At 52.9% G+C, this 25,129-nt stretch overlaps 2 protein-coding genes across 3 annotated transcripts; both read left to right on the forward strand.

The window, feature by feature from the left end:
* The first annotated feature begins 5,347 nt into the window (after positions 1 to 5,347).
* C2 (complement C2) lies at positions 5,348 to 18,645 on the forward strand. 2 transcript variants are annotated; one of them, XM_047795610.1, is made up of 18 exons: positions 5,348 to 5,637; positions 5,767 to 5,976; positions 6,550 to 6,735; positions 8,623 to 8,796; positions 8,876 to 8,977; positions 9,141 to 9,274; positions 10,693 to 10,831; positions 11,729 to 11,869; positions 12,553 to 12,642; positions 16,269 to 16,409; positions 16,522 to 16,616; positions 16,713 to 16,824; positions 16,942 to 17,107; positions 17,217 to 17,293; positions 17,416 to 17,525; positions 17,716 to 17,842; positions 17,996 to 18,045; positions 18,192 to 18,645. In XM_047795610.1, the coding sequence occupies exons 1-18, from the start codon at positions 5,370 to 5,372 to the stop codon at positions 18,366 to 18,368; spliced, it is 2,499 nt and encodes an 832-aa protein (XP_047651566.1). In that variant the 5' UTR covers positions 5,348 to 5,369; the 3' UTR covers positions 18,369 to 18,645. The 2 variants fall into 2 exon arrangements, with proteins under 2 accessions (XP_047651566.1, XP_047651568.1); XM_047795612.1 differs by having other exon boundaries at positions 5,351 to 5,637; positions 17,434 to 17,525.
* A 353-nt stretch (positions 18,646 to 18,998) lies between these two features.
* On the forward strand, positions 18,999 to 25,129 carry CFB (complement factor B). The gene is made up of 18 exons (XM_047795613.1): positions 18,999 to 19,240; positions 19,329 to 19,562; positions 19,946 to 20,131; positions 20,267 to 20,440; positions 20,673 to 20,774; positions 20,878 to 21,014; positions 21,334 to 21,472; positions 21,803 to 21,934; positions 22,208 to 22,309; positions 22,413 to 22,550; positions 23,037 to 23,134; positions 23,271 to 23,388; positions 23,607 to 23,760; positions 23,869 to 23,945; positions 24,154 to 24,266; positions 24,373 to 24,505; positions 24,585 to 24,634; positions 24,929 to 25,129. Exons 1-18 carry the CDS (start codon positions 19,177 to 19,179, stop codon positions 25,073 to 25,075), a joined length of 2,298 nt encoding a protein of 765 aa, XP_047651569.1. The 5' UTR covers positions 18,999 to 19,176; the 3' UTR covers positions 25,076 to 25,129.

The following is a 25,129-nucleotide window of genomic DNA, read 5'->3' on the forward strand; positions in this document are numbered from 1 at the left end:
TGAGTTAAAATCTTGGCCTTGTTCAGTGGGTTACAAATCCCCAGTGTTGGGAGTTCCCATCGTGGTGCAGTGGAAATGAATCCGACTAGGAACCATGAGGTTGCAGGTTTGATCCCTGGCCTCGATCAGTGGGTTAAGGATCCTGCATTGCCATGAGTTGTGGTGTTGATTGCAGACATGGCCCTGATGTGGCACTGCTGTGGCTCTGGTGTAGGCTGGCGGCTGTAGCTCCGATTGGACTCCTGGCCTGGGAAACTCCATATGCTGTGGGTGTGGCCCTAAAAAGACAAAAAGAGGAGTTCCCGTTGTGGCGCAGTGGTTAACGAATCCGACTAGGATCCATGAGGTTGCGGGTTCGGTTCCTGCCCCTGCTCAGTGGGTTAACGATCCGGTGTTGCCGTGAGCTGCGGTGTAGGTTGCAGACGCAGCTCGGATCCCGCGTGGCTGTGGCTCTGGCGTAGGCCAGTGGCTACAGCTCCGATTCGACCCCTAGCCTGGGAACCTCCATATGCCGCGGGAGCGGCCCAAGAAATGGCAAAAAGACAAAAATAAAAATAAAAAAATAAAAAATAAAAAGACAAAAAGACAAAAATAAAATAAAAATAAAAAAATCCCCAGTGTTGCCTGATGTTGCTGTGGCTGTGAGGTAGGCCTCAGCTACAGCTCTGATTTGACCCCTGGCCCAGGAACTTCCATGTGCCACGGGTGCAGCTGTTAAAACAAAGAAAAAAAAAAAAAAAAAGAGGGAAGGAGCTGACAGGAATGGAAGGTCTGTCATTTCAGGCATTATTTACTTCCTTCCTTCCATCTGGAGTGAAAACACAGATTATACTTGCTAGGCTTTTTACTAAATTTTTTGTTGTTGTTGCTGAGCATTTTTTTTTTTGTCTTTTCTAGGGCCGCACCCGAGGCATATGGAGGTTCCCAGGCTAGGGGTCTAATTGGAGCTGTAGCCACTGGCCTACGCCAGAGCCACAGCAACACCAGATCCAAGCCACGTATGCAATGCTGGATCCTTAACCCACTGAGCGAGGCCAGGGATCGAACACGCAACCTCATGGTTCCTAGTCAGATTTGTTAACCACTGAGCCATGACAGGAACTCCATTGCCAAGCTTTTCAATGGTGCAAAAAATAGATAAGCCCAGGTGGACTTCACCAAATGGGGGTCTACTGAAAATCCTGGAGGCCCATAGAGGGGAATAAAAATCTAGTGCTGGAGTTCCCACTGTCGCTTAGCAGAAAGGAACCCGACTAGTATCCATGAGGACTCGGGTTCCATCCTTGGCCTTGCTCAGTGGGTTAAGGATCCGACATTGCCCTGAGCTGTGGTGTAGGTTGCAGATGTGGCTCAGATCCAACATTGTTGTGGCTGTGGTGTAGGCCGGCAGCTTTAGCTCCGATTTGACCCCTAGCCTAGGAACTTTCATATGCTGCAGGTTTGGCCCTAAAAAGCAAAAAAATAAAAAGGGCAAAAAAAAAAAAAAAAAAGATCTGGTGTCTTCAGCCCCAGAGTCTCTCAGGTCACGGTCCTCCCACATTGAACTGGGCCTCATGGAGAACTGGCCCAGTGGACCAGCTCGGGAAACCCACTTTTTCCTTGTTCACCTTGATTTGGCACCGCAGAATGTGATGATCCTGTGGCCAGTTTCCTCTCAAAGCTGACTTCCCCCTGCACATTGCTTGTGGTCTCCACAAATCCACTCTTTTTTTCTTCTTCTTCTTTTTTTTTTCTTTGTCTTTTTTTTTGTTCTAGGGCTGCACCCGCAGCACATGGAGGTTCCCAGGCTAGGGGTCTAATTGAAGCTGTAGGCCACTGGCCCACGCCAAGCCACAGCAACTCGGGATCCGTGCCGCATCAGCAACCTACACCACAATTCTTGGCAATGCCGGATCCTTAATCCCCTGAGCAAGGCCAGGGGACGAACCTGAAACCTCATGGTTCCTATTTGGTTTCGTTAACCACTGAGCCATGACAGGAACTCCCCCTTTTTTTTTTTGACGTGACGTGCAGAAATTCCCAGGCCAGGGATTGAACCCTGGCCGCAGCAGTGACAATGCCAGATCCTTAACCCACTGAGCTACAAGGGAACTCCAACAACTCCTTTCTTGAGGGAGTACTCCATGGGCCCAGTGAAAAACTTGGGAGTTTTATTACTTAAGAAAGAAGGGAGAGTGGATTCTGATATACGTGGCAGTTTGTTTAACTCAACAAATATTAGGAGAGGTCCATGAAAGAAAGGCCCTTTCTTTTAAAGGCAGCTATGAGATACGAGCTGGGTGGATGTATTACTCTGCTTAGGCTGCCATAAAAAATATACCACAGACTGGGTGGCTTAAATTGAAATGTATTTTCTGACAGTTCCCAGGGGCTGGAAGAACGAGATAAAGGTACCAGTGTGGAAAGTTTCTTGCACTCTTCCTGGCCTAAAGGCAGTGACACATGGGGGCGGGAAGGATGTATTTGTGGGGGGGAGAAAGAGAGGGGGGAGGGGTGAGAGAAAGGGAGAAAGGGAGATGGAGGGACGGAGAGAAATCTCTCTGGTATCTTTTATGTTGTTGTTGTTTTTGTTTTGTTTTGTTCTGTTTTGCCTTTAGGGCCGCACCTGCAGCATATGGAGGTTCTCAGGCTAGGCGTCAAATCGGAGCTACAGCTGCTGGCCTGTGCCACAGCCACAGCAACACCATCTGAGCCTCGTCTGCAACCTACACCACAGCTCACGGCAACGCCAGATCCTTAACTGACCGAGTGAGGCCAGGGATTGGACCCACAACCTCGTGGTTCCTAGTTGGATTCATTTCCGCTGTGCCATGATGGGAACGCCACTCTGGTATCTTTTTTTTTTTTTCCTATTTTATTTATTTATTTATTTATTGTCTTTTCTAGGGCTGCTCCTGCGGCATATGCATGTTCCCAGGCTTGGGGTCTAATCGGAGCTGCAGCTGCCGTCCTACACCACAGCCACAGCCACACGGGATCTGAGCTGAGTTGGTGACCTACACCACAGCTCACGGCAACAAGGTCAAGGATCAAACCCGCAACCTCATGGTCCCTAGTTAGATTCGTTAACCACTGAGCCATGGCAGGAACTCCCACTCTGGTATCTTTTATAAGCACACTTATCCTATTGGATCAGGACCCTTATGATCTCATTTAACATTAATTACCTCTTTACAGGCCATGTCACCTCCAAATACAGTGACACTGAGAATGGGGCCTTCAACATACAAATTTGGGGTGATGCGATTCAATCCACAGCAGTAGCTTAAAGAGGCACCCAAAATTCAGTGGTTTAAGTATTCATCTGAGTGAGAATTCATTATGTCCTGATGACAAACCAGCCCCAGTCTTGGTTACCATAATGGTTTGCAAAATATGGCCGTAAATCTCTCCTATGCTGGGATGCCTGCCTCTTTGCAATTTGACTTTGCCACTCCTCCCATTAAGAAGTAAAATTTCCCGCACCCTTAAATCTGGACTGGCCTTGTGATTTCCCTTGACCAGTAATGACATCAAGTGACTTCTGAGGATAGGCCTTAAGACACCTTGCAGGGGATGCTTTGTATCTCTTAGAATGCTGTCCTGAGGCTGCCATACTATGAGGGGCCACGGGTGATAGATCACTGGCCCACTGTTCCCACTGAACTGAGCCCTCTGCTGACTGCAGCTGTGTGTGAGCCGAAGCTAGAACCACCTGGCAAACCCACAGAATCATGAGAAAGAATAAATCATTTTTTTTAAGCCCATATTTGGGGTGGTATTTTTTTTCTTACAATAGTGGTAATTCGGTACATTAAAACAACAAAGGGGAGTTCCCGCGGTGGCTCAGCAGGTTACATGGTGAACCCAACTACTATCCATGTGGATGCAGGTTCAACCCCTGGCCTCACTCAGTGGGTTAAGGACCCAGCATTGCCATGAGCTGTAGTGTAGGTTGCAGACAAGGCTCAGATCCCACGTTGCTGTGGCTGTGGGGTAAGCCAGCAGCTACAGCTCCGATTTGACCCCTAGCCTGGGAATTTCCACATGCCGCGGGTGTGGCCCTAAAAAGACAAAAAAAAAAAAAAAGAGTTTTCATAAACTTAAGTATTCACTTTAGATATGTTTCATCTTCACCTTTGATTGATTTTTTTTTCTTTTTAGGGCCGCACCCACGGCATATGGAAATTCTCAGGCTGGGGGTCTAATTGGAGCTATACTGCTGACCTACACCACAGCCACAGCAACTAGGGATCCAAGTCACGTCTTCGACCTACACCACAACTCACGGCAAGGCCAGAGATGGAAACTGCATTCTCATGGAGTCTAGTGGGATTCATTTCTGCTCTGCCACAACAGGAAGTCCTCTTTGATTGATGTTATTTTCTTGCATCGGCATTGTTGGACAAATATTAAAGAGACCTCTGAGAGATGGGAAGGCTAACCTACTAGCCTGGAGTTTCTTTGCTTCCTGCATTTCATGCAAAATGCAGGCTGTCATTTAAAGGCACATCCCAAATCCAAAAGTACTTTCATGCTCTGTTAATCAAACATGGGTTTATCTATAAGTAGGGGATTTTTATCTGCTGGACTTTCCGTAAAGATAGTCTCAACATTTTTCCAGTTTCTAAACAAAGCGTTGATTTCATTTTTATCCCTAGATGCTCTCTGGCGAAGGGGTGGAGGGAAGAAAAAGAAAAAAAAAAAAGGTGGTGAATCCTCGTAGGTAGCAAGAACTTCACATTAGCAGAGCCTCCTTCCCTTTGCCCGCTTGCATCTCTCACAAGTGTCCTTTCCTAATAAATCTATTTCTTGCCTATCAAAAAAAAAAGAATTTCAAAGAAAATTATGATTATTATTGTTATTGGTTTTTAGGGCTGTACTCACAGCATACGGAGGTTCCCAGGCTAGGGGGCAAATAGGAGCTGCAGCTGTCAGCCTGCGCCACAGCCACAGCAGAACCAGATACAAGCCACAGCAATGCTGGATTCAAACCATGTCCATGACCTACACCCCAGCTCACAGCAACGCTGGACTGTTAACCCACTGAGCGAGGCCAGAGATCTAACCTACGTCCTCATGGATACTAGTCAGATTGGTTTCCACTGAACACGCTGGGAACTCCTCAAAGAAAATTAATCTTAATCTCTCAGGAGTTTATGTTCAAGAAGACAATACTATCCTAGACTCTGAGGAAGTAAAATTCACATGGTGAAACCAAAAGAAAACTGAAACTTTACTTAAATAAAATGTTTTGCAATCTCTTGGATGGTTCGAGGGCTTGTGTGCTTTAGACTATTCCTGCGAGAATGTGTGTGCATGTGTGTCTGTGTGGGGGTGAGGTGGGAGCTGTCCGCAGCGTCTGTGATGCTGATCAACTGACTCCGTGGATGTGCTGGGATTACGGAGACAGGGCAAAGTTTCACCCCCTCAGCTCAGTCCCCGATCCGATTATTTTTTCCCCGAACCAGAGAACGTTCCCTCTTGCCACTCCCTCGTTTTCTTTCTCTGGCAGCAGAGAAGCAGCTGTGAGCCAGCTCTGGGTTTCGGGAAGTCAGATGACCTTTCCCCCTCGCAGCTCCCGGCCGCTCCCTGTCCCTAAGGTAGACACCATGGACCCACTGATGGTCGTCCTTTGCCTGCTGCCCCTGTACCCAGGTAGGAACAGGGGAGGGGAGGATGCTGGGGTCTCGTGGGTGAGGCTGGTGCCACCCAGACTGAGTTTCCTTTTCTCATCTGTGCCTTCCTTCTTTTCTCCATTTCTGTGTCGTGCCCTCATGCCCACAGGCTTAGCGACAGCCGCTCCCTCCTGCCCTCAGAATGTGAATATTGCAGGGGGCAGTTTCACCCTCAGCAATGGCTGGGCACCTGGGAGTATCCTCACCTACTCCTGCCCCCTGGGCTATTACCCATTCCCGGTGGCATCAAGACTGTGCAACAGCAACGGACAGTGGCAGATCCCGAGATCCACCCGGTCAACAAAGCCAGTCTGCAAACGTGAGGCTCCCTGCCAGCGGCCACCCCAGGATTTCTATTTAGGAATTGCTTGGGGTGGTGCTTAACCTGACCAGATGGGATGCAAAGCTGCTTTTCCACGGGGATTTTCAAAAGAGTGGGGACCATGTCAACAGCCCATAGCAAGGAGATCAGAGGCAGGCTCTGATAGCAATGGTGGGGTACGAAAGCCAGGATGATATTTTAAAATATTTAACAATCGATTGCACTCCATCCAGAATGGATGCTCAATGGTCCTGGAGCCCCCTGTTGCGCCAGGTGTCACCCCTCTAGTTACCCGCTCATGGGACATCTGAGGACACCAGGGGGGGTGCTGGGGTGGCCATGGCCCTCAGGGGACTGAGAAAAGCGGTGCTTATCAATCCATTAGGCTGAATTGTGTGAAATTGCCAAAATTCAACCAATTGCCAAATGTGGCAATTTCACAGGCATCAACCTATCATTTTGACAACTAGTTGGCAATTTCCATGCATCCAAGTTGAGTGTCACCCACGTGGTGTCCAGCCAGGGTGTTATCCATCCATTCCTGTATTCTCATGCCCCCTTTCCCTCTAGCTGTTCGCTGTCCAGCCCCTGTTTCCTTTGAGAACGGCGTGTACACCCCGCGACTGGGGTCCCATCCTGTGGGCAGCAACCTGACCTTCGAGTGTGAGGACGGCTTCACGCTGCGGGGCTCGCCCCTGAGGCGGTGTCGCCCCAATGGCATGTGGGATGGGGAGACAGCTGTGTGTGATAACGGCGGTGAGTGCCCTGACAGGTGACTGCATAGCAGCGGGGGTCTCCCGGGAGGCGGATGTGTGCCCAGGGAGCCTCTGTGGGGACAGAGGCCTTGGTGTTTCTGGTGCCAAAATCATATTCCTGGGTTTTGGTAAATTGGGGTCTATAAATCATACATTTCTGGCCGGTGGGGATCCTGGCCCAAGGCAGTTGCTGCTAAGCTTCAGATCCAACATAAAGGCTCCACATGCTCTGTCCAGCTTTTCCAAATGCCTCAAGGCCAGGCTGGTATTCAGGCCACCTGGGCTTCTGCAGGAAGGATGTGCTACATGGCATTGAGTGTTGTGCTCAGGTGCCTTGTCCCTGGAGCCTGTTTGGGTTCCAAGCCCAGCTCTGACTCATTTGACAACCTTTGGGCAGGTTATTTAACCTCTTGGTGTCTCAGTCTGCACACCTGTAACATGGAGATGGTGAGGGTATCAACTGCATGGGCTTGCTGTGTGGATCGAGTGAGTTGCATCTGGAACAGCTCTTGGAATCTGCGAAGTACCACGTATACTTTTGTCATGGTCATTACTGCCCCTGTGAAAGACAGGGGGCTCTCCTTGACAGAATCGGGGTTCCTGGGATTCCCTGGTGCCACATTTGTCTGTGGGTTGGGGAGCTTCCTGGATCACAGTTCTGAGTTCATAATACAGAAGACTCAGGGTACATGAGATGGCAGGACCACACTTCCACCTGGTCCCCAGATGTTGGCTCCCTATTCATGTTCTTGATTCTTTGGCAATAGCCATTTATTGAAACATAAATACAATTTATTTGAAAATTGGGATTTAATCTACCTAAAGTGTACAAATCTTTTTTTTTTTTTTTTTCTGGTTGTACCCATGGCATGCAGAAGTTCCCAGCCCTGGGAATGAACCCGAGCCATAGAAGTGAAAATGCTAGATCTTTAACTGCTAGGCTGCCGGGGAACTCCTAAAGTGTACAAATTTGAAGTATTTGTACTTGTGTATCTGCCCATGATTAATCACACCCATGACTGAGCATCCACCATCCCAGGAGGCGCCCCTCTGTCCTCTCCCACAAGGTAGCCTCTCCTCTGACTTCTGCCTCCATGGATTCTTTCAGCTTCTTCTTACACCTCCCACAAGTGGAATCAGACAGCTTGTGCTCTTTCGCATTTGGCCTCCTTTATTCAACTTTCTGCTTGTGAGATGTGTCCGTGTTTTGCTGAGTCTCAGCGGTTGGTTATTTTTTACTGCCGTGTAATTCCAGTATATGAATATATTACAGTTTATCTATGTGTTCTCCTGCCGATGGGCATTCGGACCAGTTCCAATTCTTGGTTATTATGGGTAAAACTCTATGAATGTCCTTGTACGTGACTCTTGGTGCATATGGACACTTACTTCTCTCAAGCATATTATCTAGGAATGGAATTACTGGGGCACAGGTTGGCACCTGTTTTCTCTTGGTGGAGGCTGCAAGTGTTTATGGACTGACACTCCAGTAACTGTAACAGCTCTGTTTGTCCCACATCATCTCTGACACTTGGAATGACCCATTGTTTTATCCTTTTTAGTTTTAGCCATTCTGATGGGTGGGTAGAGATGTCTCATTGTTTGCAAATGTTCTCTGTGGAGGGGTTGGGCTCTTCAGCCAACATCCTCCCTGAGGCTCTGGAACCCATGTAGGCAGAGTCTCTGGGTTGGGACTGGGATGCTTTAGCTGGCCCTGGAGGCCACTGAGTTCTACACTTTCCCCTACTTCAGGTTTTCCATTCACGCGCCTGGGAGGCACAGCTGTGGGAGAGGAGGAAAAGCCTGGAGGGAGAGGGTGGTGAGCAGAGAACCCAGAGGCTGAGCAGGCTGGTCCCTACTCACCTCCTTCTCACTTTGTTCCTTGCAGCCAGCCACTGCCCAGACCCTGGCATTTCTGTGGGTGCAGTGCGGACAGGGTCTCGCTTCGGCCCTGGGGACAAGGTCAGATACCGCTGCTCCTCGAATCTGGTGCTGACGGGGTCTATGGAGCGAGAGTGCCAGGACAACGGGGTCTGGAGTGGGACGGAACCCATCTGCCGCCGTGAGTAGCTGGTCTGACCCTCCTGGGGCTCCTAGGCCCGCATCCCCGACAAGGCTCACCCCGGTGGTTCTTCCCACAGAGCCCTACTCTTACGACTTTCCTGAGGATGTGACCCCCGCCCTGGGTACCTCCTTCTCCCACCTCCTTGGAGCCACAAATCCCACCCAGACTAAGAAGACGGGTGAGCGCCTGAGGTGGGGGCTGGGTTCTGGGTGGGAGTAGGGGGGAGGGGCCAGGGGGCTGGTGGGCGGGGCTCAGAGGGGCGGTCCGAGCTGACTCGAGGGGAGGCTTTGAGGCCGGTAGGAGGTGGAGATCGGAATCTTCCCTTTCTGCATTTCTCCCAGAGAACGTGGGCCGAAAAATACAAATCCAGCGCTCCGGGCACCTGAACCTCTACCTGCTTCTGGACGCCTCTCAGAGTGTGTCGGAAGAGGACTTTGGAATCTTCAAGAGGAGCGCCTCCCTCCTGGTGGACAGGGTCTGGAAATAGGAGAAGGCACACTGAGGAGGCCTTCCGGCACTCACTGTCTCCTTCCCTTCCTCAGAATCCCACTCTCAGCATACTTCCTCCAAGAAGTCTCCCTAGACTATACGCATACCATGCAGGAATCGGAGATTTAAATTTTTTTTTTTTTTTTTTTAAGGCCGCAACCACAGCATATGGAGGTTGTCAGGCTAGGGGTCCAATTGGAGCTGTAGCTGCCAGCCTACACCACAGCCACAGCAATGCTGGATCCGAACCATGTCTACGACCTACACCACAGCTCAGGGCAATGCCGGATCCTTAACCCACTGAGCAAGGCCAGGGATCGAACCTGCGTTCTCATCGATACTAGTCAAGATTGGTTTCAGCTGAGCCAAATGGGAACTCCCCACCAGCTACATTTTAAAGAAGGCAGCTTTTGTGCCCCTTGGTATCTCTCTCTTTTTTTAAAAATTTATTTTTATTTTTGTCTTTTTGCTATTTCTTGGGCCGCTCCCGTGGCATATGGAGGTTCCCAGGCTAGGGGTCCAATCGGAGCTGTAGCCACTGGCCTACGCCAGAGCCACAGCAACGCTGGATCCGAGCTGCGTCTGCAACCTACACCACAGCTCACGGCAATGCCGGATCGTTAACCCACTGAGCAAGGCCAGGGATCGAACCTGCAACCTCATGGTTCCTAGTCGGGTTCGTTAACCACTGCGCCACGACGGGAACTCCCTGGTATCTCTCTTAAGATGTACAAAGTTTGAGTTCCCGTCGTGGCTCAGCGGTTAATGAATCCGACTAGGAACCATGGGGTTGTGGGTTCGATCCCTGGCCTTGCTCAGTGGGTTAAGGATCCGGCATTGCCCTTAGCTGTGGTGTACGTTGCATATGCAGCTTGGATCCCGTGTTGCTGTGGCTCTGGTGTAGGCCAGTGGCTACAACTCCGATCAGACCCCTAGCCTGGGAACCTCCATATGCCGCGGGAGCGGCCCAAGAAATAGCAAAAAGACAAAAAAAAAAAAAGACACACACACACAAGAAAAGATGTACAAAGTTAAGTAACTCCCTAAGCCGTGAGGCTGCAAATTGCAACGGAGAAGTGCCCATAGGTTTGAATTCTACCTCTGCCTCTTACCAGTGGTGTGATCTGGGGTAAGGTAACAAGGCTCAGCTTCCTCAACTATGAAACAGGGACCATCACAGCATTGATGTGAGGATTAAAGAGAGGACCAGCAAATGTCAGTTTCCTGGCTTCTTCAAGCAGCAGTTTCCCAGGAAGGGAACCCCCCACCCAGCCATCCACCTGTAGGCCTTGCATCTGTGTTTCAGTTCAGGCTCTCTGCCTCCTCCAGGGCCCTGTGCTGGCTCTCTTATCATCTCCCCTTTGCTTTGGGGCCCTCACTCTACCTCTCACTTGCCCTTCACAGATCTTCAGCTTTGAGATCAATATTAGTGTCGCCATCATCACCTTTGCATCGAAGCCCAAAATCATCATGTCTGTCCTGAAGGACAAATCCCGGGATGTGACTGAAGTGGTCCACAGTCTGGAAAACATCAACTATAAAGGTATGATGTCATCAACTGAAGGTGATGGGAGTGGGTGGGGCGGGGGTGGGAGGGAGTAAGGGCGGGGAGTGAGCGCTCTCTGGCTGACAGATTCTGGGCACACTGGAGAGAGTGAGACCTCTTGGTGGTAGTCTGGCCTCTGGAACTGAGGTTCCTTAGGTGGGGGTGGCATCTAAGTCAGGTTCATGGTGGGGATTCCCAGCTCTTAGCAATGCACGGCCTGTTGGGATGGGCTATGTGTCCAAATGCATTGTGCAGGTCTTCCGTGCCTTCCTGTTGCCAGAACCACCTGGTCTGGTTTTCAGTCTCTTCAGGTCATCATGAAACCCCCCAGGTGGGATGGCTGAAACAACCCAAGTTCTTTGGAAAGCTCACTTTGTGATGGTTGTTTTTTTTTTTTTTGGAGGGGTGGGGAGCCGTAGCCACAGTGTATGGAAGTTCCCAGGCTAAGGGTCGAATCAGAGCTACAGCTGCTGGCCAATGCCACAGCCACAGCAGTGGAGAATCCAAGCCGTGTCTGCGACCTATACCTTAGCTCACAGAAACGCCTGATCCCCGACCCACTGAGCGAGGCCAGGGATCCAACCCGCAACGTCATGGATACCAGTCAGATTCGTTTCTGCTGCGCCACAATGGGACCTCCCTAGAAATTCCACTTTGAATCTTGGGACTTTAAAGCGGCCTTTGTGGGGTTATGCAACGAGCATTACTGAAGGGAAAGGCTTGTAATGTTTGAACAGGTAATGATGCCAAATCCCCAACTGGATATCAAAGGTCTGAGTTTATCAAGCCAATTGATAAATGCATTTCCAGTGTTTGTGGGGAACAGCGACGCCCTTCTCCCAGGTGGTAGGCAGGACGTTTACTGAGAGAGCTTTTCATCTTCACATATTCCAGACCATGAAAATGGAACTGGGACCAACATCTACGAGGCCCTAAATAGTGTCTACATCATGATGAATAATCAAATGCAAAATCTTGGTATGAACACAATGGCCTGGCAGGAAATCCGCCACGCCATCATCCTGCTGACAGATGGTGAGTATCGTCTCTGCGACTGAGCCTCTGTGGGGTGGGAGACCTGCATTCCCGTTCTCCCCCTGACACTTCTGGCCTCAGTTTCTTACTTATAAAGTAGAAGCAGCGCTGATGATGATTATGACAATCACAGCAGTGCTGGTAATGGAAGCTGCTCTCCTTTCTTTACACAGTTTGTTTTTGTTTGGGGGTTTTTTGGGTCTTTTTAGGGCCACACCCGAAGCATGTGGATGTTCCCAGGCTAGGGGTGGAATCAGAGCCGCAGCTGCCGGCCTACGGCACAGCCACAGCAACGCGGGATCCAGACCGTGTCTGCAACCTACACCACAGCTCATGGCAACACCGGATCCTTAACCCGCTGAGTGAGGCCAGGGATCGAACCCATGTCCTCATGAATCCTAGTTGGGTTCATTAACCACCGAGCCATGACGGGAACTCCCTGCCTTCTTCTCTATAAAATGAGGATACCCACACTTACTGGAGTTTCCTGAGAATTAAATGAGATAAAGTATTGGAAGCTCCTGGCCCAGTGCCAGAGAGTTTCAGGAAATAATGTGGGGAAACCTGAGTAGGGAGGGCAGGTGTTGCAGATCCCAGGATGAATGCCTCCCCACTTCTTCAGGGATGTGGGGAGTCAGGATACATCCATTCAGATGGACGGTTCTTTTCCCTCTTTGTTCTAGGAAAGTCCAACATGGGTGGCTCTCCCAAGCCAGCTGTTGACAATATCAAAGAGATCTTGAACATCAAAGAGAAGAGGAAAGACTATCTGGGTGAGCTTCCGCCCCTGCCCCATCTGTGCTGCCCTGCAGGGGGCACAAGGCTCGAAGTGGGGGTCCGGGGGTGAGTTCCAGCGTCTTGGCTGCCGTTCTATTGAGACCTGGTTCTGCCCTTCTATATGAGGGTCACACTGGAGTCTGTAATCCAACAGCCTGTGTTTTCAACCTTGGGTTCATCTTTTTTTTTTTTTTTGTCTTTTTGCCTTTTCTGGGGCCGCTCCCACAGCATATGGAGGTTCCCAGGCTAGGGGTCTAATCGGAGCCGTAGCCCCTGGCCTACGACAGAGCCACAGCAACTAGGGATCCAAGCCACGTCTGCAACCTACACCGCAGCTCACGGCAACACCGGATCCTCAACCCACTGAGCAAGGCCAGGGATCAAACCCCCAACCTCATGGTTCCTAGTCAGATCCGTTAACCACTGAGCCACGACGGGAACTCCGTTGGGTTCATCTTTGATTGGCAGTGGCCGTGGGTAGTTTCTTTACTTGTAAGAGGTGGGAAGTACAGTAAAGGCAAATGCTCAAACTCCAGCTGGCACAGAGAAACACCGTGTACGTTAGCAGCCACCACCGCCACCACCGCCATCTTCATCATTGGTGTCATTTTCTTCCACCATCTTAGGTTGCACAAACCTCTCCCTGAAGATAAGGCCTGGATTCTTTGTGGGGACTGTCTCCAGCCTTTCCGCTTTTACCAATGCAAATAACTAAGGCTTTGGCAGTTGCTATCTCCAAAAGAACAATTCCTCTAACTCAGACTGAACAAAAATTGCACTGACCTTTGACCAGAAAAGAACTTCAAAGAGAAGTCCTCCAGATAAGGGAGGGCAGCTGGTTTTGAGGCTCCAAGTTTTATTTTCCCCTTGGGTCCTCTCTTTTCTGTTCATGCTGCCCACTCCACCTGCCCCTTTTGGGTAAGGGGGTAAGCAGATTCCTCTTAAAAACCCTGGCCTGAGGAAGGCAAAACCCAAACTCCATTCCCTGACTCCTTGGCATCACTGGGCCAGAGTTCAATGCTTGAAAACATTTTATAGGAGTTCCCGTCTTGGCACAGCAGAAAAGAATCTGCCTAGGAACCACGAGGTTGTGGATTCGATCCTTGGCCTTCCTTGCTCAGTGGGTTAAGGATCCGGCATTGCCGTGAGCTGCAGCGCAGGTCACAGGCACGGCTTGCGTCTGGCATTGCTGTGGCTGTGGCATAGGCTGGCAGCTGTAGCTCCAATTCTACCCCTAGCCTGGGAACCTCCATATGCCATGGGTGCAGCCCTAAAAAGAAAAAATAAGAAAGTAAAAAAGAGGCAGGAACTGCAGGGAAATAATCAGAGAAAAACCCAGGGGGCATGATAATTGTCCAGTTCCCATCATAACTGAAGAAAAAAGACCATCAGGGGTACAAAGGGTGGGAGGAGACCAGACTCTGGGCCACCCCAGGGCGGTTCTGACAGGCCCTCCGGCTCAATCAGAGGCCTGTGTAGATCCAGGCCTCTCTCCCAGAGCTGACATTTTGCAGGGGAAGACCAGATGTGAAGGTTTTTTTTTCGTCTTTTTGCCTTTTCTGGGGCTGCTCCCTCGGCATATGGAGGTTCCCAGGCTAGGGGTCGAATCGGAGCTATAGCCGCCGGCCTACATCACAGCAAACCTACACCACAGCTCACAGTAATGCTGGATACTTACCCCACTGAGCGAGGCCAGGGATGGAACCTGCGTCCTGATGGATACTAGTTGGGTTTGTTACTGCTGAGCCATGACGGAAACTCCTAGCTGTGAAGCTTTGCCTCCATGCTACATCGTGAATTCTTTTCGTTCATTTAGTCATGTAGAAGTACTCCCTAAGAGTCTCTTCTGGTCCAGGCACCACCAAGGATGCAGCTGTGAACAAAATAAGGAAAATGCCCGCTTGCGCGTGGATGTCATTCTGGAGCGGGCAATGTACTCGTTTCCTGGGCCTGTGGCAACACATCATACAGACTTGGGTGGCTTGAAACCACAGACATTTATTCTCGGAGTTCCCGTGGTGGCTCAGTGGGTTAAGGACCTAACATTGTCTCTGTGAGGATGCAGCCTCAATCCCCGGCCTGGCTCAGTGGGTTTAGGCTCGCCGTAACTGGTGTTGCCTTAAGCTATGGTGTAGGCTTCAGCTGCAGTTCTAACTTGACCCCTGGCCTGGGAACTTCCATATGCCACGGGTGTGGCTGTGAAAAGGAAGAAAAAGAACGAAAGAAATTTATTCTTCCATGTTCAGGAGGCCAGAAGTCCAAAGTTAAGGTACCAGCAGGGCTAGGTTCCCTCTGGAGGCTCTCGGGGGAGAATCCTTCTTTACCTGTCCAGCTTCCAGGGGCCCCAGGCATTCTACCAGTCTCTGCTTGTCTTCATGTCACCTTCTTCCCTGAGTGTATCACTGGTTGTCACATGGTTTTTTCTCTGTTTGTGTCCAGATTCCTCTGTTCTTACAAAGGTATCAGATTATGGTGCCGCCCATCTTGTGCAACTTCATTTCATTTTAAATGATTGTATCCACAAAGATACTATTTCCTTTTTTTTTTTTTTTTTGCTTTTTGGGGCCCCACCTGCAGCATACGGAGGTTCCCAGGCCAGGGGTCTAATCCGAGCTACAGCTGCCAGCCTACACCGCAGCCACAGCAACAACAGATCTGAGCCATGTCTGAGACCTACACCACAGCTCACGGCAACGCCGGATCCATAACCCACTGAGTGAGGCCAGGGATCGAACCCACAACCTCATGGTTCCTAGTCGGATTTGTTAACCACTGAGCCACGACGGGAACTCCGACACTATTTCCTAATAAGGGCACATGCACAGGTCCTGGGGGTTAGGACTTGGAACGTATCTTTTTTTGGGGGGGGGGACACAGTTCTACCCACTCTAGGCATTAAACAAAATAAATAAACCATATGGCACAGTAGACTGTGACATGTGCTAAGGTATAAAATGAAGCAGGGAGGGGATGGAAGTGTCTGGGACAAGGCAGTTTTATAGAAGGAGGCCAGGGAAGGCCTCCCTGAGATGGTGACGTTTGAGTCAGGACTTAAAAAGGTAAAACAGTTGGAGTTCCTGTTGTGGCTCAGTGGTAATGAATTCGACTAGTATCCATGAGGACGTGGGTTCGATCCCTGGCCTTTCTCAGTGGGTTAAGGATCCGGTGTTACCATGAGCTGTGGTGTAGGTCACAGACGAGGCTCGGATCCCGTGTTGCAGTGGCTGTGGTGTAGGCTGGCAGCTGTAGCTCTGATTTGACCCCTGGCCTGGGAACCTCCATATGCTGTGGGTGTGGCCCTAAAAAGGCAGAAAGCAACCGAACAGTTTCTTAGCTTTCTGGGGAGTCTGAGGGGGGAGGAGCGAACCAGGCAGAGACGCAGGTCATGCAAAGGCCCTGAGGTGGCAGTGTGCCTGGCTGTTTGAGGAACTTCAGGGAGGCCATGTGGCGGGAAGAGAGTGAAGGGTGAGGAGAGGTAGGAGATGAGGGCCGGCAGGTAGTGGGGGCAAGGGGGTCCTGCTCACGAAGGGCTCCATAGGACACAGCGAGTTCCGAATTCTGGCCTCCTGTGTCACGGGGTAGCCCCTCGGCCACACGATCCTGGTGATTTCCTCCCCATCAGACATCTACGCCATTGGCGTGGGCAACGTGGAGGTGGACTGGAGAGAACTGAATGAGCTGGGCTCCAAGAAGGATGGCGAGAGGCATGCGTTCATTCTGAAGGACACAGAGGCTCTGAGCCAGGTCTTTGAGCACATGCTGGGTGAGTGCGCTCGCCCTCTCCAGAGCGGGGTGGCCAGTACTGAGCTGGCTGATGGCACCTGCTCACAGTGCCCCCGGCCCCCTCCCTCCACATCTGCTCCTCCCACCCACAGATGTCTCCCAGCTCACGGACACCATCTGCGGGGTAGGGAACATGTCTGCCAATGCCTCTGCCCAGGAGAGGACACCCTGGCATGTCACTATTAAGGTATCAGGAAGGAGGGAGGGGGCTTGGGTCCCAGAGGTGACAGCGGCCATGGGCCCGAGACACAGCGGTTCCTGAAGAGCACCTGTTCTCCTGCAGCCCAAGAGCCACGAGACCTGCCGGGGGGCCCTCATCTCTGACCAGTGGGTCCTGACAGCCGCCCACTGCTTCAGACACAGCGAGGACCACTCCCTGTGGAGGGTCAGTGTGGGTAAGAAAGGGCCCGCACAAGCTTCCCGACCCTGTGGCCAGAGCTCCTACCCCTTGTCCCTGGCCTCTGGCCCCTTCAGGAGTCCTGGTCCAGCCTAATCTGCCCTATTGTTTCCAGGGGATCCCAACTCCCAATGGGGCAAAGAGTTTCAAATTGAGAAGGCGGTGATCTCCTCAGAGTTCAATGTCTCTGCCAAGAAGCATCAGGGAATCCCGGAGTTCTATGGTGATGACATTGCCCTGCTGAAGCTGGACCAGAAAGTGAAAATGTCCACCCACGCCAGGTGCCTGAGTCTGGGACGTGAGACTGCCCTCTGGGGGAGGGTGCTCTGGGGAGCCCTGGAGGAGGGAACGCCAAAGATGGGCCTCTGAGACCCTTGTTCTTCTCCTCAGGCCCATCTGCCTTCCCTGCACGGTGGGGGCCAACCTGGCTCTGCGGAGACATCCAGGCAGCACCTGTCGAGACCACGGTGAGGGCGGGGCTTTGGGTGCATGAGGGACTGGGAACTCAGGCTTGGGGGTGACGGCATGGATTGTGCTGCATCCCCCAAGTTGGAATCTGGCTGTTGGGTAAAGGGACCAACATCAACAGCCTTTTCCTTGGCTGCAGAGAAGGAGCTTCTGAACCAACTGAGCGTTCCTGCTCATTTTGTGGCCTTGAATGGGAGCAAGCTGAATATTCATCTCAAGACAGGGTCGGATGTGAGGGTCTTGGGCCCGGGATGCTGGGGGGAGGGGCTGTGGCAACTCCCAGAACATCTCTCTTTATCCCCAGCTCTGGTTGCTTCCACTGTCTGACCCCAAGTCACCCCTCCTCCCAGCCCCTGCTGCACAGCCAGCTGTCCCCTGGGCCTGCCTGTTCCATCCTTCAGCCCTGTCCTATCTCCTGCAGTGGACAAGCTGTATCCAGGCTGTCTCCCAAGACAAAGTCACGTTCCCCAACTTGACCGATGTCAGAGAGGTGGTGACAGACCAGTTCCTCTGCAGCGGGACCAAGGAGGATGACAATCCCTGCAAGGGTGAGCCCCCCGCTACCCACTTCCCCACCCCCACCTGGAGCCTGGATTCCAGAGAAGAAGGCCAAGTGCATCCTGTGGCTGGCATGCATGCCAGGACACAGGATGCAGTGGTGAGAGTCAGGATGACAGTCTCTTGTCCCTCCTTTCCAACAGGAGAATCTGGGGGATCCGTTTTCCTTGAGCGGAGATTCAGGTTTTTTCAGGTGAGAAGGGGGAGGCTTGCAGGCCTGGGGTTGCAGGATCCAGGCCTTGTGAGGGGACGAGGTGGGCCTTTGAAGGGATCAGGGAGGTCGGGGGTTTGGAGCCAGGGCTGTGGCCACCCCCGTACCCCATCCTCTCCTTCATCCAGGTGGGCCTGGTGAGCTGGGGTCTCTACAGCCCATGCAGCGGCTTCAATAAAAACTTGCGCAAAAAGGCACCCAGAGGCAGGATCCCACCGCCACGAGATTTCCACATCAATCTCTTCCGCCTGCAGCCCTGGCTGAGGCAGCACTTGGAGGGCATCCTGAACTTTTTACCCCTCTAATTCTCGGCTCTCGAGCCTTTTGCTGTCCCGCCAGGATGTGCCATCTCTCTCCCGTCTCCTGCCTCCGGAGGTCCACCCTCAGCCTCCATGACCCAGCCTCACTCCTTGCTCTGAGTAGAGTAGAGCCCTGCCTCCAGTATCCCCACCCCCCGGGGCTGGGGAACCTCCAGCGCGCCCAGCAGCACTGGCCCCACCCTCTGGTTTACTTGGCTCGCTCTCCTCCCATTTTCACGTGGAATTTCCCAGTTATGAAATTAATAAAAATCAATGATTTCCACATCTGCCTGTGGCTCTGCCTGGGGGCTGGCCTATGGGGAGAGGAAGGCCGGGATGATTCCAGGAACTGCAAGAAGGCAGGTCAGAGACCCTGCTGGACAAACAACGGCTGGACTCTGCTCCATAACAGAGTCAACAGGGGCGCCAGCGGGGGGCCTTAGATCTGGTCCTCAAGGGGAGGTCTGGGCTTGTTGGGGAGGAACTGGGGCCGGGAGGAGGTGTTCCGGGGAGAGTCCTGGACCTCGGGAAGCAAAAGGTGGGGTTTTGAAGTTTCTGTTTCCTTGATTGGCAGCTCCGGGGGGCCCTCCCGCTCAGACATTCCGGAAAGTGATGTGGTAGGGCGGGCCGGGCGAACAGCAGGTGCCAGAGCACAGATTGCATAAAAGGCTGGACCTGTGGGGGGCAGGGGAAGGGAGCGTGACCAGGCCCAGGTCTGGAGTTTCACTGGGACATTAAGCCAAGCAGACACGCAACAGAAGCCAGGATAGGCCATCCTGCCCCCAGCCCCAGCTTCTCTCTGTCTTCCACCACCATGGGGGACAATCGCTGCCCCCGACTTGGGCTGGTACCCTTGATCCTGGGCCTCTTGTCTGGAGGTGAGTGAGGGTTACAGCCCCCCTCCTGCTGCCCCTAAGATCTGACCTTGGCCTTGTGAGGTTGGGCTTCACCAGCCTTTCTCTTTAGGTGTGAGCATGACGCCATTGCCTGAGGCCAGGCCCCAAAGCCCCTGCTCTCTGGAGGGGATTGAGATCAAAGGTGGCACCTTCCGCCTTCTCAAGGAGGGCCTGGTTCTGGAGTACGTGTGTCCTTCTGGCTTCTACCCGTTCCCGGTGCAGATTCGCACCTGCCGATCCTCGGGATCCTGGAGCACCCTGCAGACCCAAGACAGAAAGATTGTCAAGAGGGCCGAATGCAAAGGTTGGAGGGCAGTGAGGGAGGGTCTGGGTCGATGGAGGGACGGAGCTGGATAGGATCAGAGTTATGCTGGGACCAGGCGGGCCGGCACGTTGGGCTGAGCAAGGGTAGGAGCTGAGAGGGTGGGTTGGAGGGAGGAGGAAGGGGAGCTCACCTTTACTAGGCGTTTGCCGGTGTCAGGCAGCCCTGGTGGTTCAAAGAACACCCAGACAAGGGGTGGGGGGAGTGAGGGGAGCGGCAGGACTCCTCATGGGTTAGGATCCCTCTGGAGTGGAGAGTAGTGGCGGATCCTGAGGGACCCAGTGACAGGTCCCTGAGACCAGGAGGGGTACCCAAAGGGCAGCCCTTCCCGGTTGGTGACTTCTACATGTTCCCCGCCCCCAAAGCAATCCGCTGCCCCAGACCGCAGGACTTTGAGAATGGGGAGTATTGGCCCCGGGCTGCCTACTACAACTTAAGTGACGAGATCTCCTTCCACTGCTATGATGGTTACACTCTCCGGGGCTCTGCCAATCGCACCTGCCAAGTAACTGGTCGGTGGGATGGGCAAACGGCCATCTGCGATGATGGAGGTGAGAAGCATTGCCTCCTCCCACGATAGTACCCTCTCCCTGGCCGCCCTCAAATGGCAGCATAGCACGTATGTGCTCCCTCGCCCTTCCGGCCTCAGGCTTTGGCCCTCATCTCCATGTCTCACGCTTCTGCAGCGGGGTACTGCCCGAACCCAGGCATCCCCATTGGCACGAGGAAGGTGGGCACCCAGTACCGCCTTGAAGACAGTGTCACCTACTACTGCAGCCGAGGGCTCACCCTACGTGGCTCCCAGCGGCGAACGTGCCAGGAAGGTGGTTCTTGGAGTGGAACAGAGCCTTCCTGCCAAGGTGACCCTCGATTGGTACCCTCAAGTCAGATCCTGCTCTCCCATCTTCACATCCCCCCACCAGGGCACCACCTTCCCCCTGCCGCGACCCAGCGCCTTCCCTACTTCTGAACCTCCCTGTAGACCTTGCTCGCTTCTGAGCCCTTCTCACCCTCGAAACCCACCGTCCCCTCTCTCTGGTCACTCTGTCCTTGACACTCCCAGACATTTGACCTGCTTTCTGACCCTCCCAGACTCCTTTATGTACGACACCCCTGCAGAGGTGGCCGAGGCCTTCCTGTCTTCCCTGACAGAGACCATAGAAGGCGTTGATGCCGAGGATGGGCACATCCCAGGTTTGGAGGCGAGAGGGGAGGCGGGGCAGAGAATGGTGGAGGGATGGAGACGGGGCAGGAGAACCACCCATGCTGGAGCCTGAATCTCTCTGGTGGCATCCAGGGGACCAACAGAAGAGGAAGATTGTCCTGGACCCCTCAGGCTCCATGAATATCTACCTGGTGCTGGATGGATCAGACAGCATTGGGGCCCGCAACTTCACAGGGGCCAAGAATTGCCTCAAAGACTTCATTGAAAAGGTGGAGCCCCCTCCCTTTGAATGTGGGGACCCCGATGGACCTCGCCACCCTGCCAGGACTAATTCCCTGGTGTTCCTAGCCCCTCTGAGCCATAGGGTCCCAGAAAATCTCCGGGTCCTATCTTGTCCACCTCCCTTTTCACCTGAGGAAGTTTCTTGACCTTCAACCCAGGCTGGTCCATGAACCCCTCCCTGGGTGACAAGTCAGTCCTTGAATCTCTTAGTGTGGCTTTCCCTGTCTGTCCCCTCAAAGCTGCGGAATTCTCCCGGCTATACATTCTACTTTCAATGCCATGACCCCACCCTCCTCTCACCCACAGGTGGCAAGCTATGGGGTGAAGCCGAAATACGGTCTAGTGACATATGCCACAGACCCCAAAGTTTTGATCAGAGTGTCCAACCCAAACAGCGCTGATGCAGACTGGGTCACAGAACAGCTCGACAAAATCAGCTATGATGGTCAGACATCAGGGAAGGGAATGGAGGGAGGCTCGTTGGGGGTCAGAGAGGTCAGAAGGCTCGGGGTGTCGTGGGAAGGGGTAGTGAGAGGATGCGGTGGGGCGGGGAGGACGACTTTTTAATCCATGGTTGGATGGTGGGGTCATTGCAGAACAGGGGTTGGTGGGAACCTGTTGGAACTGAGAGGGTCACTGTTGTCAGAGGAAAGTCAACGGGGGTGACAGTTAACTCAGAAAGTTGCAAGATGTGGCCTATCAGCCGCTGAGAGGCCTCTGGGGTCAAGGATGGCTTGGACGATCAGTGACGTGATGATGTCTTCCCTTTCCACAGACCACAAGTTGAAGGCAGGGACTAACACCAAGAAGGCACTCCTGGAAGTATACAACATGATGAGCTGGGGAGTGAACAACTTTCCTGATAACTGGAACCGCACCCGCCATGTCATTGTCCTCCTGACTGATGGTAGAGGGCCCCCTTTCCTGCCTGACACCCCAAGCTCTCAAACCACTGCGGGGCCCTGAAGGCCATGTGTAAAGCTGGACTCATGGTTGGGGCCCCAAGTGCTGCTCAGGGCCCCGACCTTGTCAACCTTTCCTGTGAAGCTTTACAAGGAGGGACACGTTTCCCCCCAGCCTGCTCACTCAGCCCTAAGTGTCACTCTGTCTAGCCATTTTGTCTTTCTTGAGCCTCATCCTTCCTTGTCTCCTTCCTTCGTGGTCCCTGCCTCTCCTGCAGGTTTGCACAACATGGGTGGGGATCCGGTCACGGTCATTCATGATATTCGGGACTTGCTGAACATTGGTAGAAATCGCAAAAACCCAAGGGAGGATTATCTGGGTGAGTGTGACCGCCCAGGACCCAGAAGCCTGCCTCCTCAGTTCCGACTCCCCCACCCCCACCCCCAGGGCCTGGACCCTCACTCGCCCCTTTTCTCCCTCAGACATCTACGTGTTTGGGGTTGGGCCTCTGGTGAACCAAGAGAACATCAATGCTTTGGCTTCCAAGAAGGACAAGGAACAACACGTGTTCAAACTCAAGGACGTAGATAACCTGGAGGATGTTTTCTTCCAAATGCTTGGTAGGAAGCTATCAGGAGGATACAAGGAGACGGTTAGGAGCCTCAGCTCTCCCCAGGCCCCCCACTCTCCCACTCCTCCCAAAGCTCTGGCTGTCCTGAAGGCCTCTCTCGACCTCAGAGTTATTATTCTTGCTTCCTGGCACTGTCCACACCCTGCCCTTAGAACCACAGAGCTCTGAAATATGATGGAGATCTTTCTTCAAGTCCCTCGTTGTACAGATGTGGAAACTGGGGCCAAGAGAGGTCAAGGAACGACAGGTCAGCGAGAGCTGGGTCTGAAAACAGCCATGTCTCTAATCTCAGCCCCCAGGTCCTCTCATGCTACCCTAGAGGGTCCCTGCCCTCAGCGTAAGGAAACAAGTGCCCCCACCTTCCTTTTCCTCCTGTACGCCTGTTCTCTGTGGCCCTGTGGGTGTCCCTCCCCAAAAGGCTGCTGCCACCTAGAAACGAAGTGTCCCAGCTTTCAGCGCAGTCCTTTTTTGCCAGATGAAAGCCGGAGTCTGGGTCTCTGTGGCATGGTTTGGGAGCACAAGGACGGTACTGACTACCACAAGCAGCCGTGGCACGCCAAGATCTCAATCACTGTAAGTGCAGCGTCCTGAGAGTGGGGACTTGTGGCTGGTGAGGTCAAGGTGAAAGGAAAGAGGAAGAACAGACTGTTGATATTAGATTGTGGCGTTTGTGAAAGCCAAGCTTCCCCTCCTGCCGCTCTGTTCCCAGCGCCCTTCAAAGGGCCATGAGAGCTGTATGGGTGCCGTGGTGTCTGAGTACTTTGTGCTGACAGCTGCACACTGTTTCACTGTGGATGACAAGGAACACTCCATCAAGGTCAGCCTGGGTAAGGATGCAACCAACCAATCCTGAGCCTCAGCCACGTCCTCTGGGTGACACCTCCCACTTCCTCACGAGCCTATACTCCACCTGTCCACAACGCAGCCTCCTCCCTCGCGGGCTGGACCAGTGAGGGGTAGGGAGACTTGAGTGAGGGGTGACGTGGAGGCTGCCCACAGTGAAGCGCGTGGTCTAGAGGTAACTGTTCTTGCTCTGGTACTTCAGGAGGGAAGAAGCAGGAGTGGGGGATAGACAAAGTCCTATTTCACCCAAACTATGACCTCAACGCAAAGACCGCAAAAGATATTCCTGAATTTTATGACTATGACGTGGCCCTGATCAGGCTCTCGAAAAAGCTGAAGTATGACCAGACCATCAGGTGAGCTGTCTGGCTCCCCAGGGAGAAAAGCCTGCAAAAGGTGAGGCTGAAAGACTGGGGCAGGCCCGGAGGTCACCATCCCTGAATCCCCCCATCCCTCCTCACCAGGCCCATTTGTCTCCCCTGCACTGAGGGATCAAATCAAGCTCTGAGGCTTCCTCTGACAACCACGTGCCAGCAACAGAGTAAGATGCCTTTGGGGACAAGAGCATGAGGGTGAGATCCCAAGAGACAAGGGAGGCAGGAGAGGGAGCGGCAGGAAGAGCAGATGACGCCCAGCCCTCTCCAGCTGCCGGGCCGGGGTTGAGGGACATCTGCTGAGTGATAAAGATAACGGACAGGTGCTGGGGGGAGGGAGCGTGATGAAACGACCCAGTCTGTCCACCTGTCCAGTGCAAGAGCTGCTGCCTGCAAAGGATGTCAAAGCCCTGTTTGTGTCCGAGATGACCAAGGATCACAAGAAGATACTGACTCGGAAGGAGGTTTACATCAAGAATGGGGAAAGGGTGAGGAACGGGGGATCCAGAGGCCGTCCTTCAGGCTCCCGTGCTTCCTAAGCAAGCTTTGTTCATCACCCCTTTCTCCTCTGGGTGTCCCCCCCCTCACCTGCAGAAAGCTGCCTGTGAGAGAGATGCTCTACAAGCCCAAGGCTATGACAAGGTCAAGGTTGTCTCTGAGGTGGTCACCCCCAGGTTCCTTTGCACTGGCGGGGTGATTCCCTATGCTGACCCCAACACTTGCAAAGGTGAGAGAAGGCTCTCTGGTTGTGCTCTAAGTTCCTGAGGCCTGAGGGTCTTTTCCCTACAGCTTCTCCTCTCCTGCAGGTGACTCAGGGGGCCCCCTGATTATTCATAAGAAGAGCCGCTTTATTCAAGTGAGTCTCCCCTTTCCTCTCTGCGGGAGGGACCAAGCAGTCAGCCTAGGCCCCAAGGCGGGACAACTCACTGTGGCTGCAAAGGGGAGGGTGGAGCCTGCCTGACCTTCAGGCTCCTCTTGAACTGGCCAACTCAGGGCTGCATGTCTGGGCTGTGTGCCAGGGGACAGGACGGAGCTGGCCCCTACTCTAATCCTCTGGGGTCAGCTCGGATGCAAGGGGGAGGAGCTGTGCTTCCTGGGATTCAGAAGGAATTCTACCAAAGGATTCCCGGCACCCCCTCGCCCTCCCCAGGTTGGCGTGATCAGCTGGGGCGTCGTGGATATCTGCAAGCGGCAGCAGCAGGCACCCTCTTACGCCCGAGACTTTCACATCAACCTCTACAAAGTGCTGCCCTGGCTCAAGGAGAAACTCAAAGATGAGGATCTGGGTTTTCTCTAAGGGGTTTCCTGCTGGAAAGGGACATGAGATCAAATTAAAACAGCTGCGACAACA

Source organism: Phacochoerus africanus, chromosome 9 (genome assembly GCF_016906955.1).
Source record: "Phacochoerus africanus isolate WHEZ1 chromosome 9, ROS_Pafr_v1, whole genome shotgun sequence".
Taxonomy (NCBI): Eukaryota; Metazoa; Chordata; class Mammalia; order Artiodactyla; family Suidae; genus Phacochoerus; species Phacochoerus africanus.

Excerpts from the sequence above, each read along its gene's own strand:
- C2 (XM_047795610.1), top strand. The coding sequence starts at position 5,370 with ATGTGCTGGGATTACGGAGACAGGGCAAAGTTTCACCCCCTCAGCTCA. Across the intron at positions 8,797-8,875 it reads GACGGAACCCATCTGCCGCC|AGCCCTACTCTTACGACTTT; the intron begins GTGAGTAGCTGG and ends TTCTTCCCACAG. Across the intron at positions 16,825-16,941 it reads CCTGTGGAGGGTCAGTGTGG|GGGATCCCAACTCCCAATGG; the intron begins GTAAGAAAGGGC and ends TATTGTTTCCAG.
- CFB (XM_047795613.1), top strand. The coding sequence starts at position 19,177 with ATGGGGGACAATCGCTGCCCCCGACTTGGGCTGGTACCCTTGATCCTG. Across the intron at positions 21,935-22,207 it reads CATTGTCCTCCTGACTGATG|GTTTGCACAACATGGGTGGG; the intron begins GTAGAGGGCCCC and ends CCTCTCCTGCAG. Across the intron at positions 23,135-23,270 it reads ACGCCAAGATCTCAATCACT|CGCCCTTCAAAGGGCCATGA; the intron begins GTAAGTGCAGCG and ends CTCTGTTCCCAG.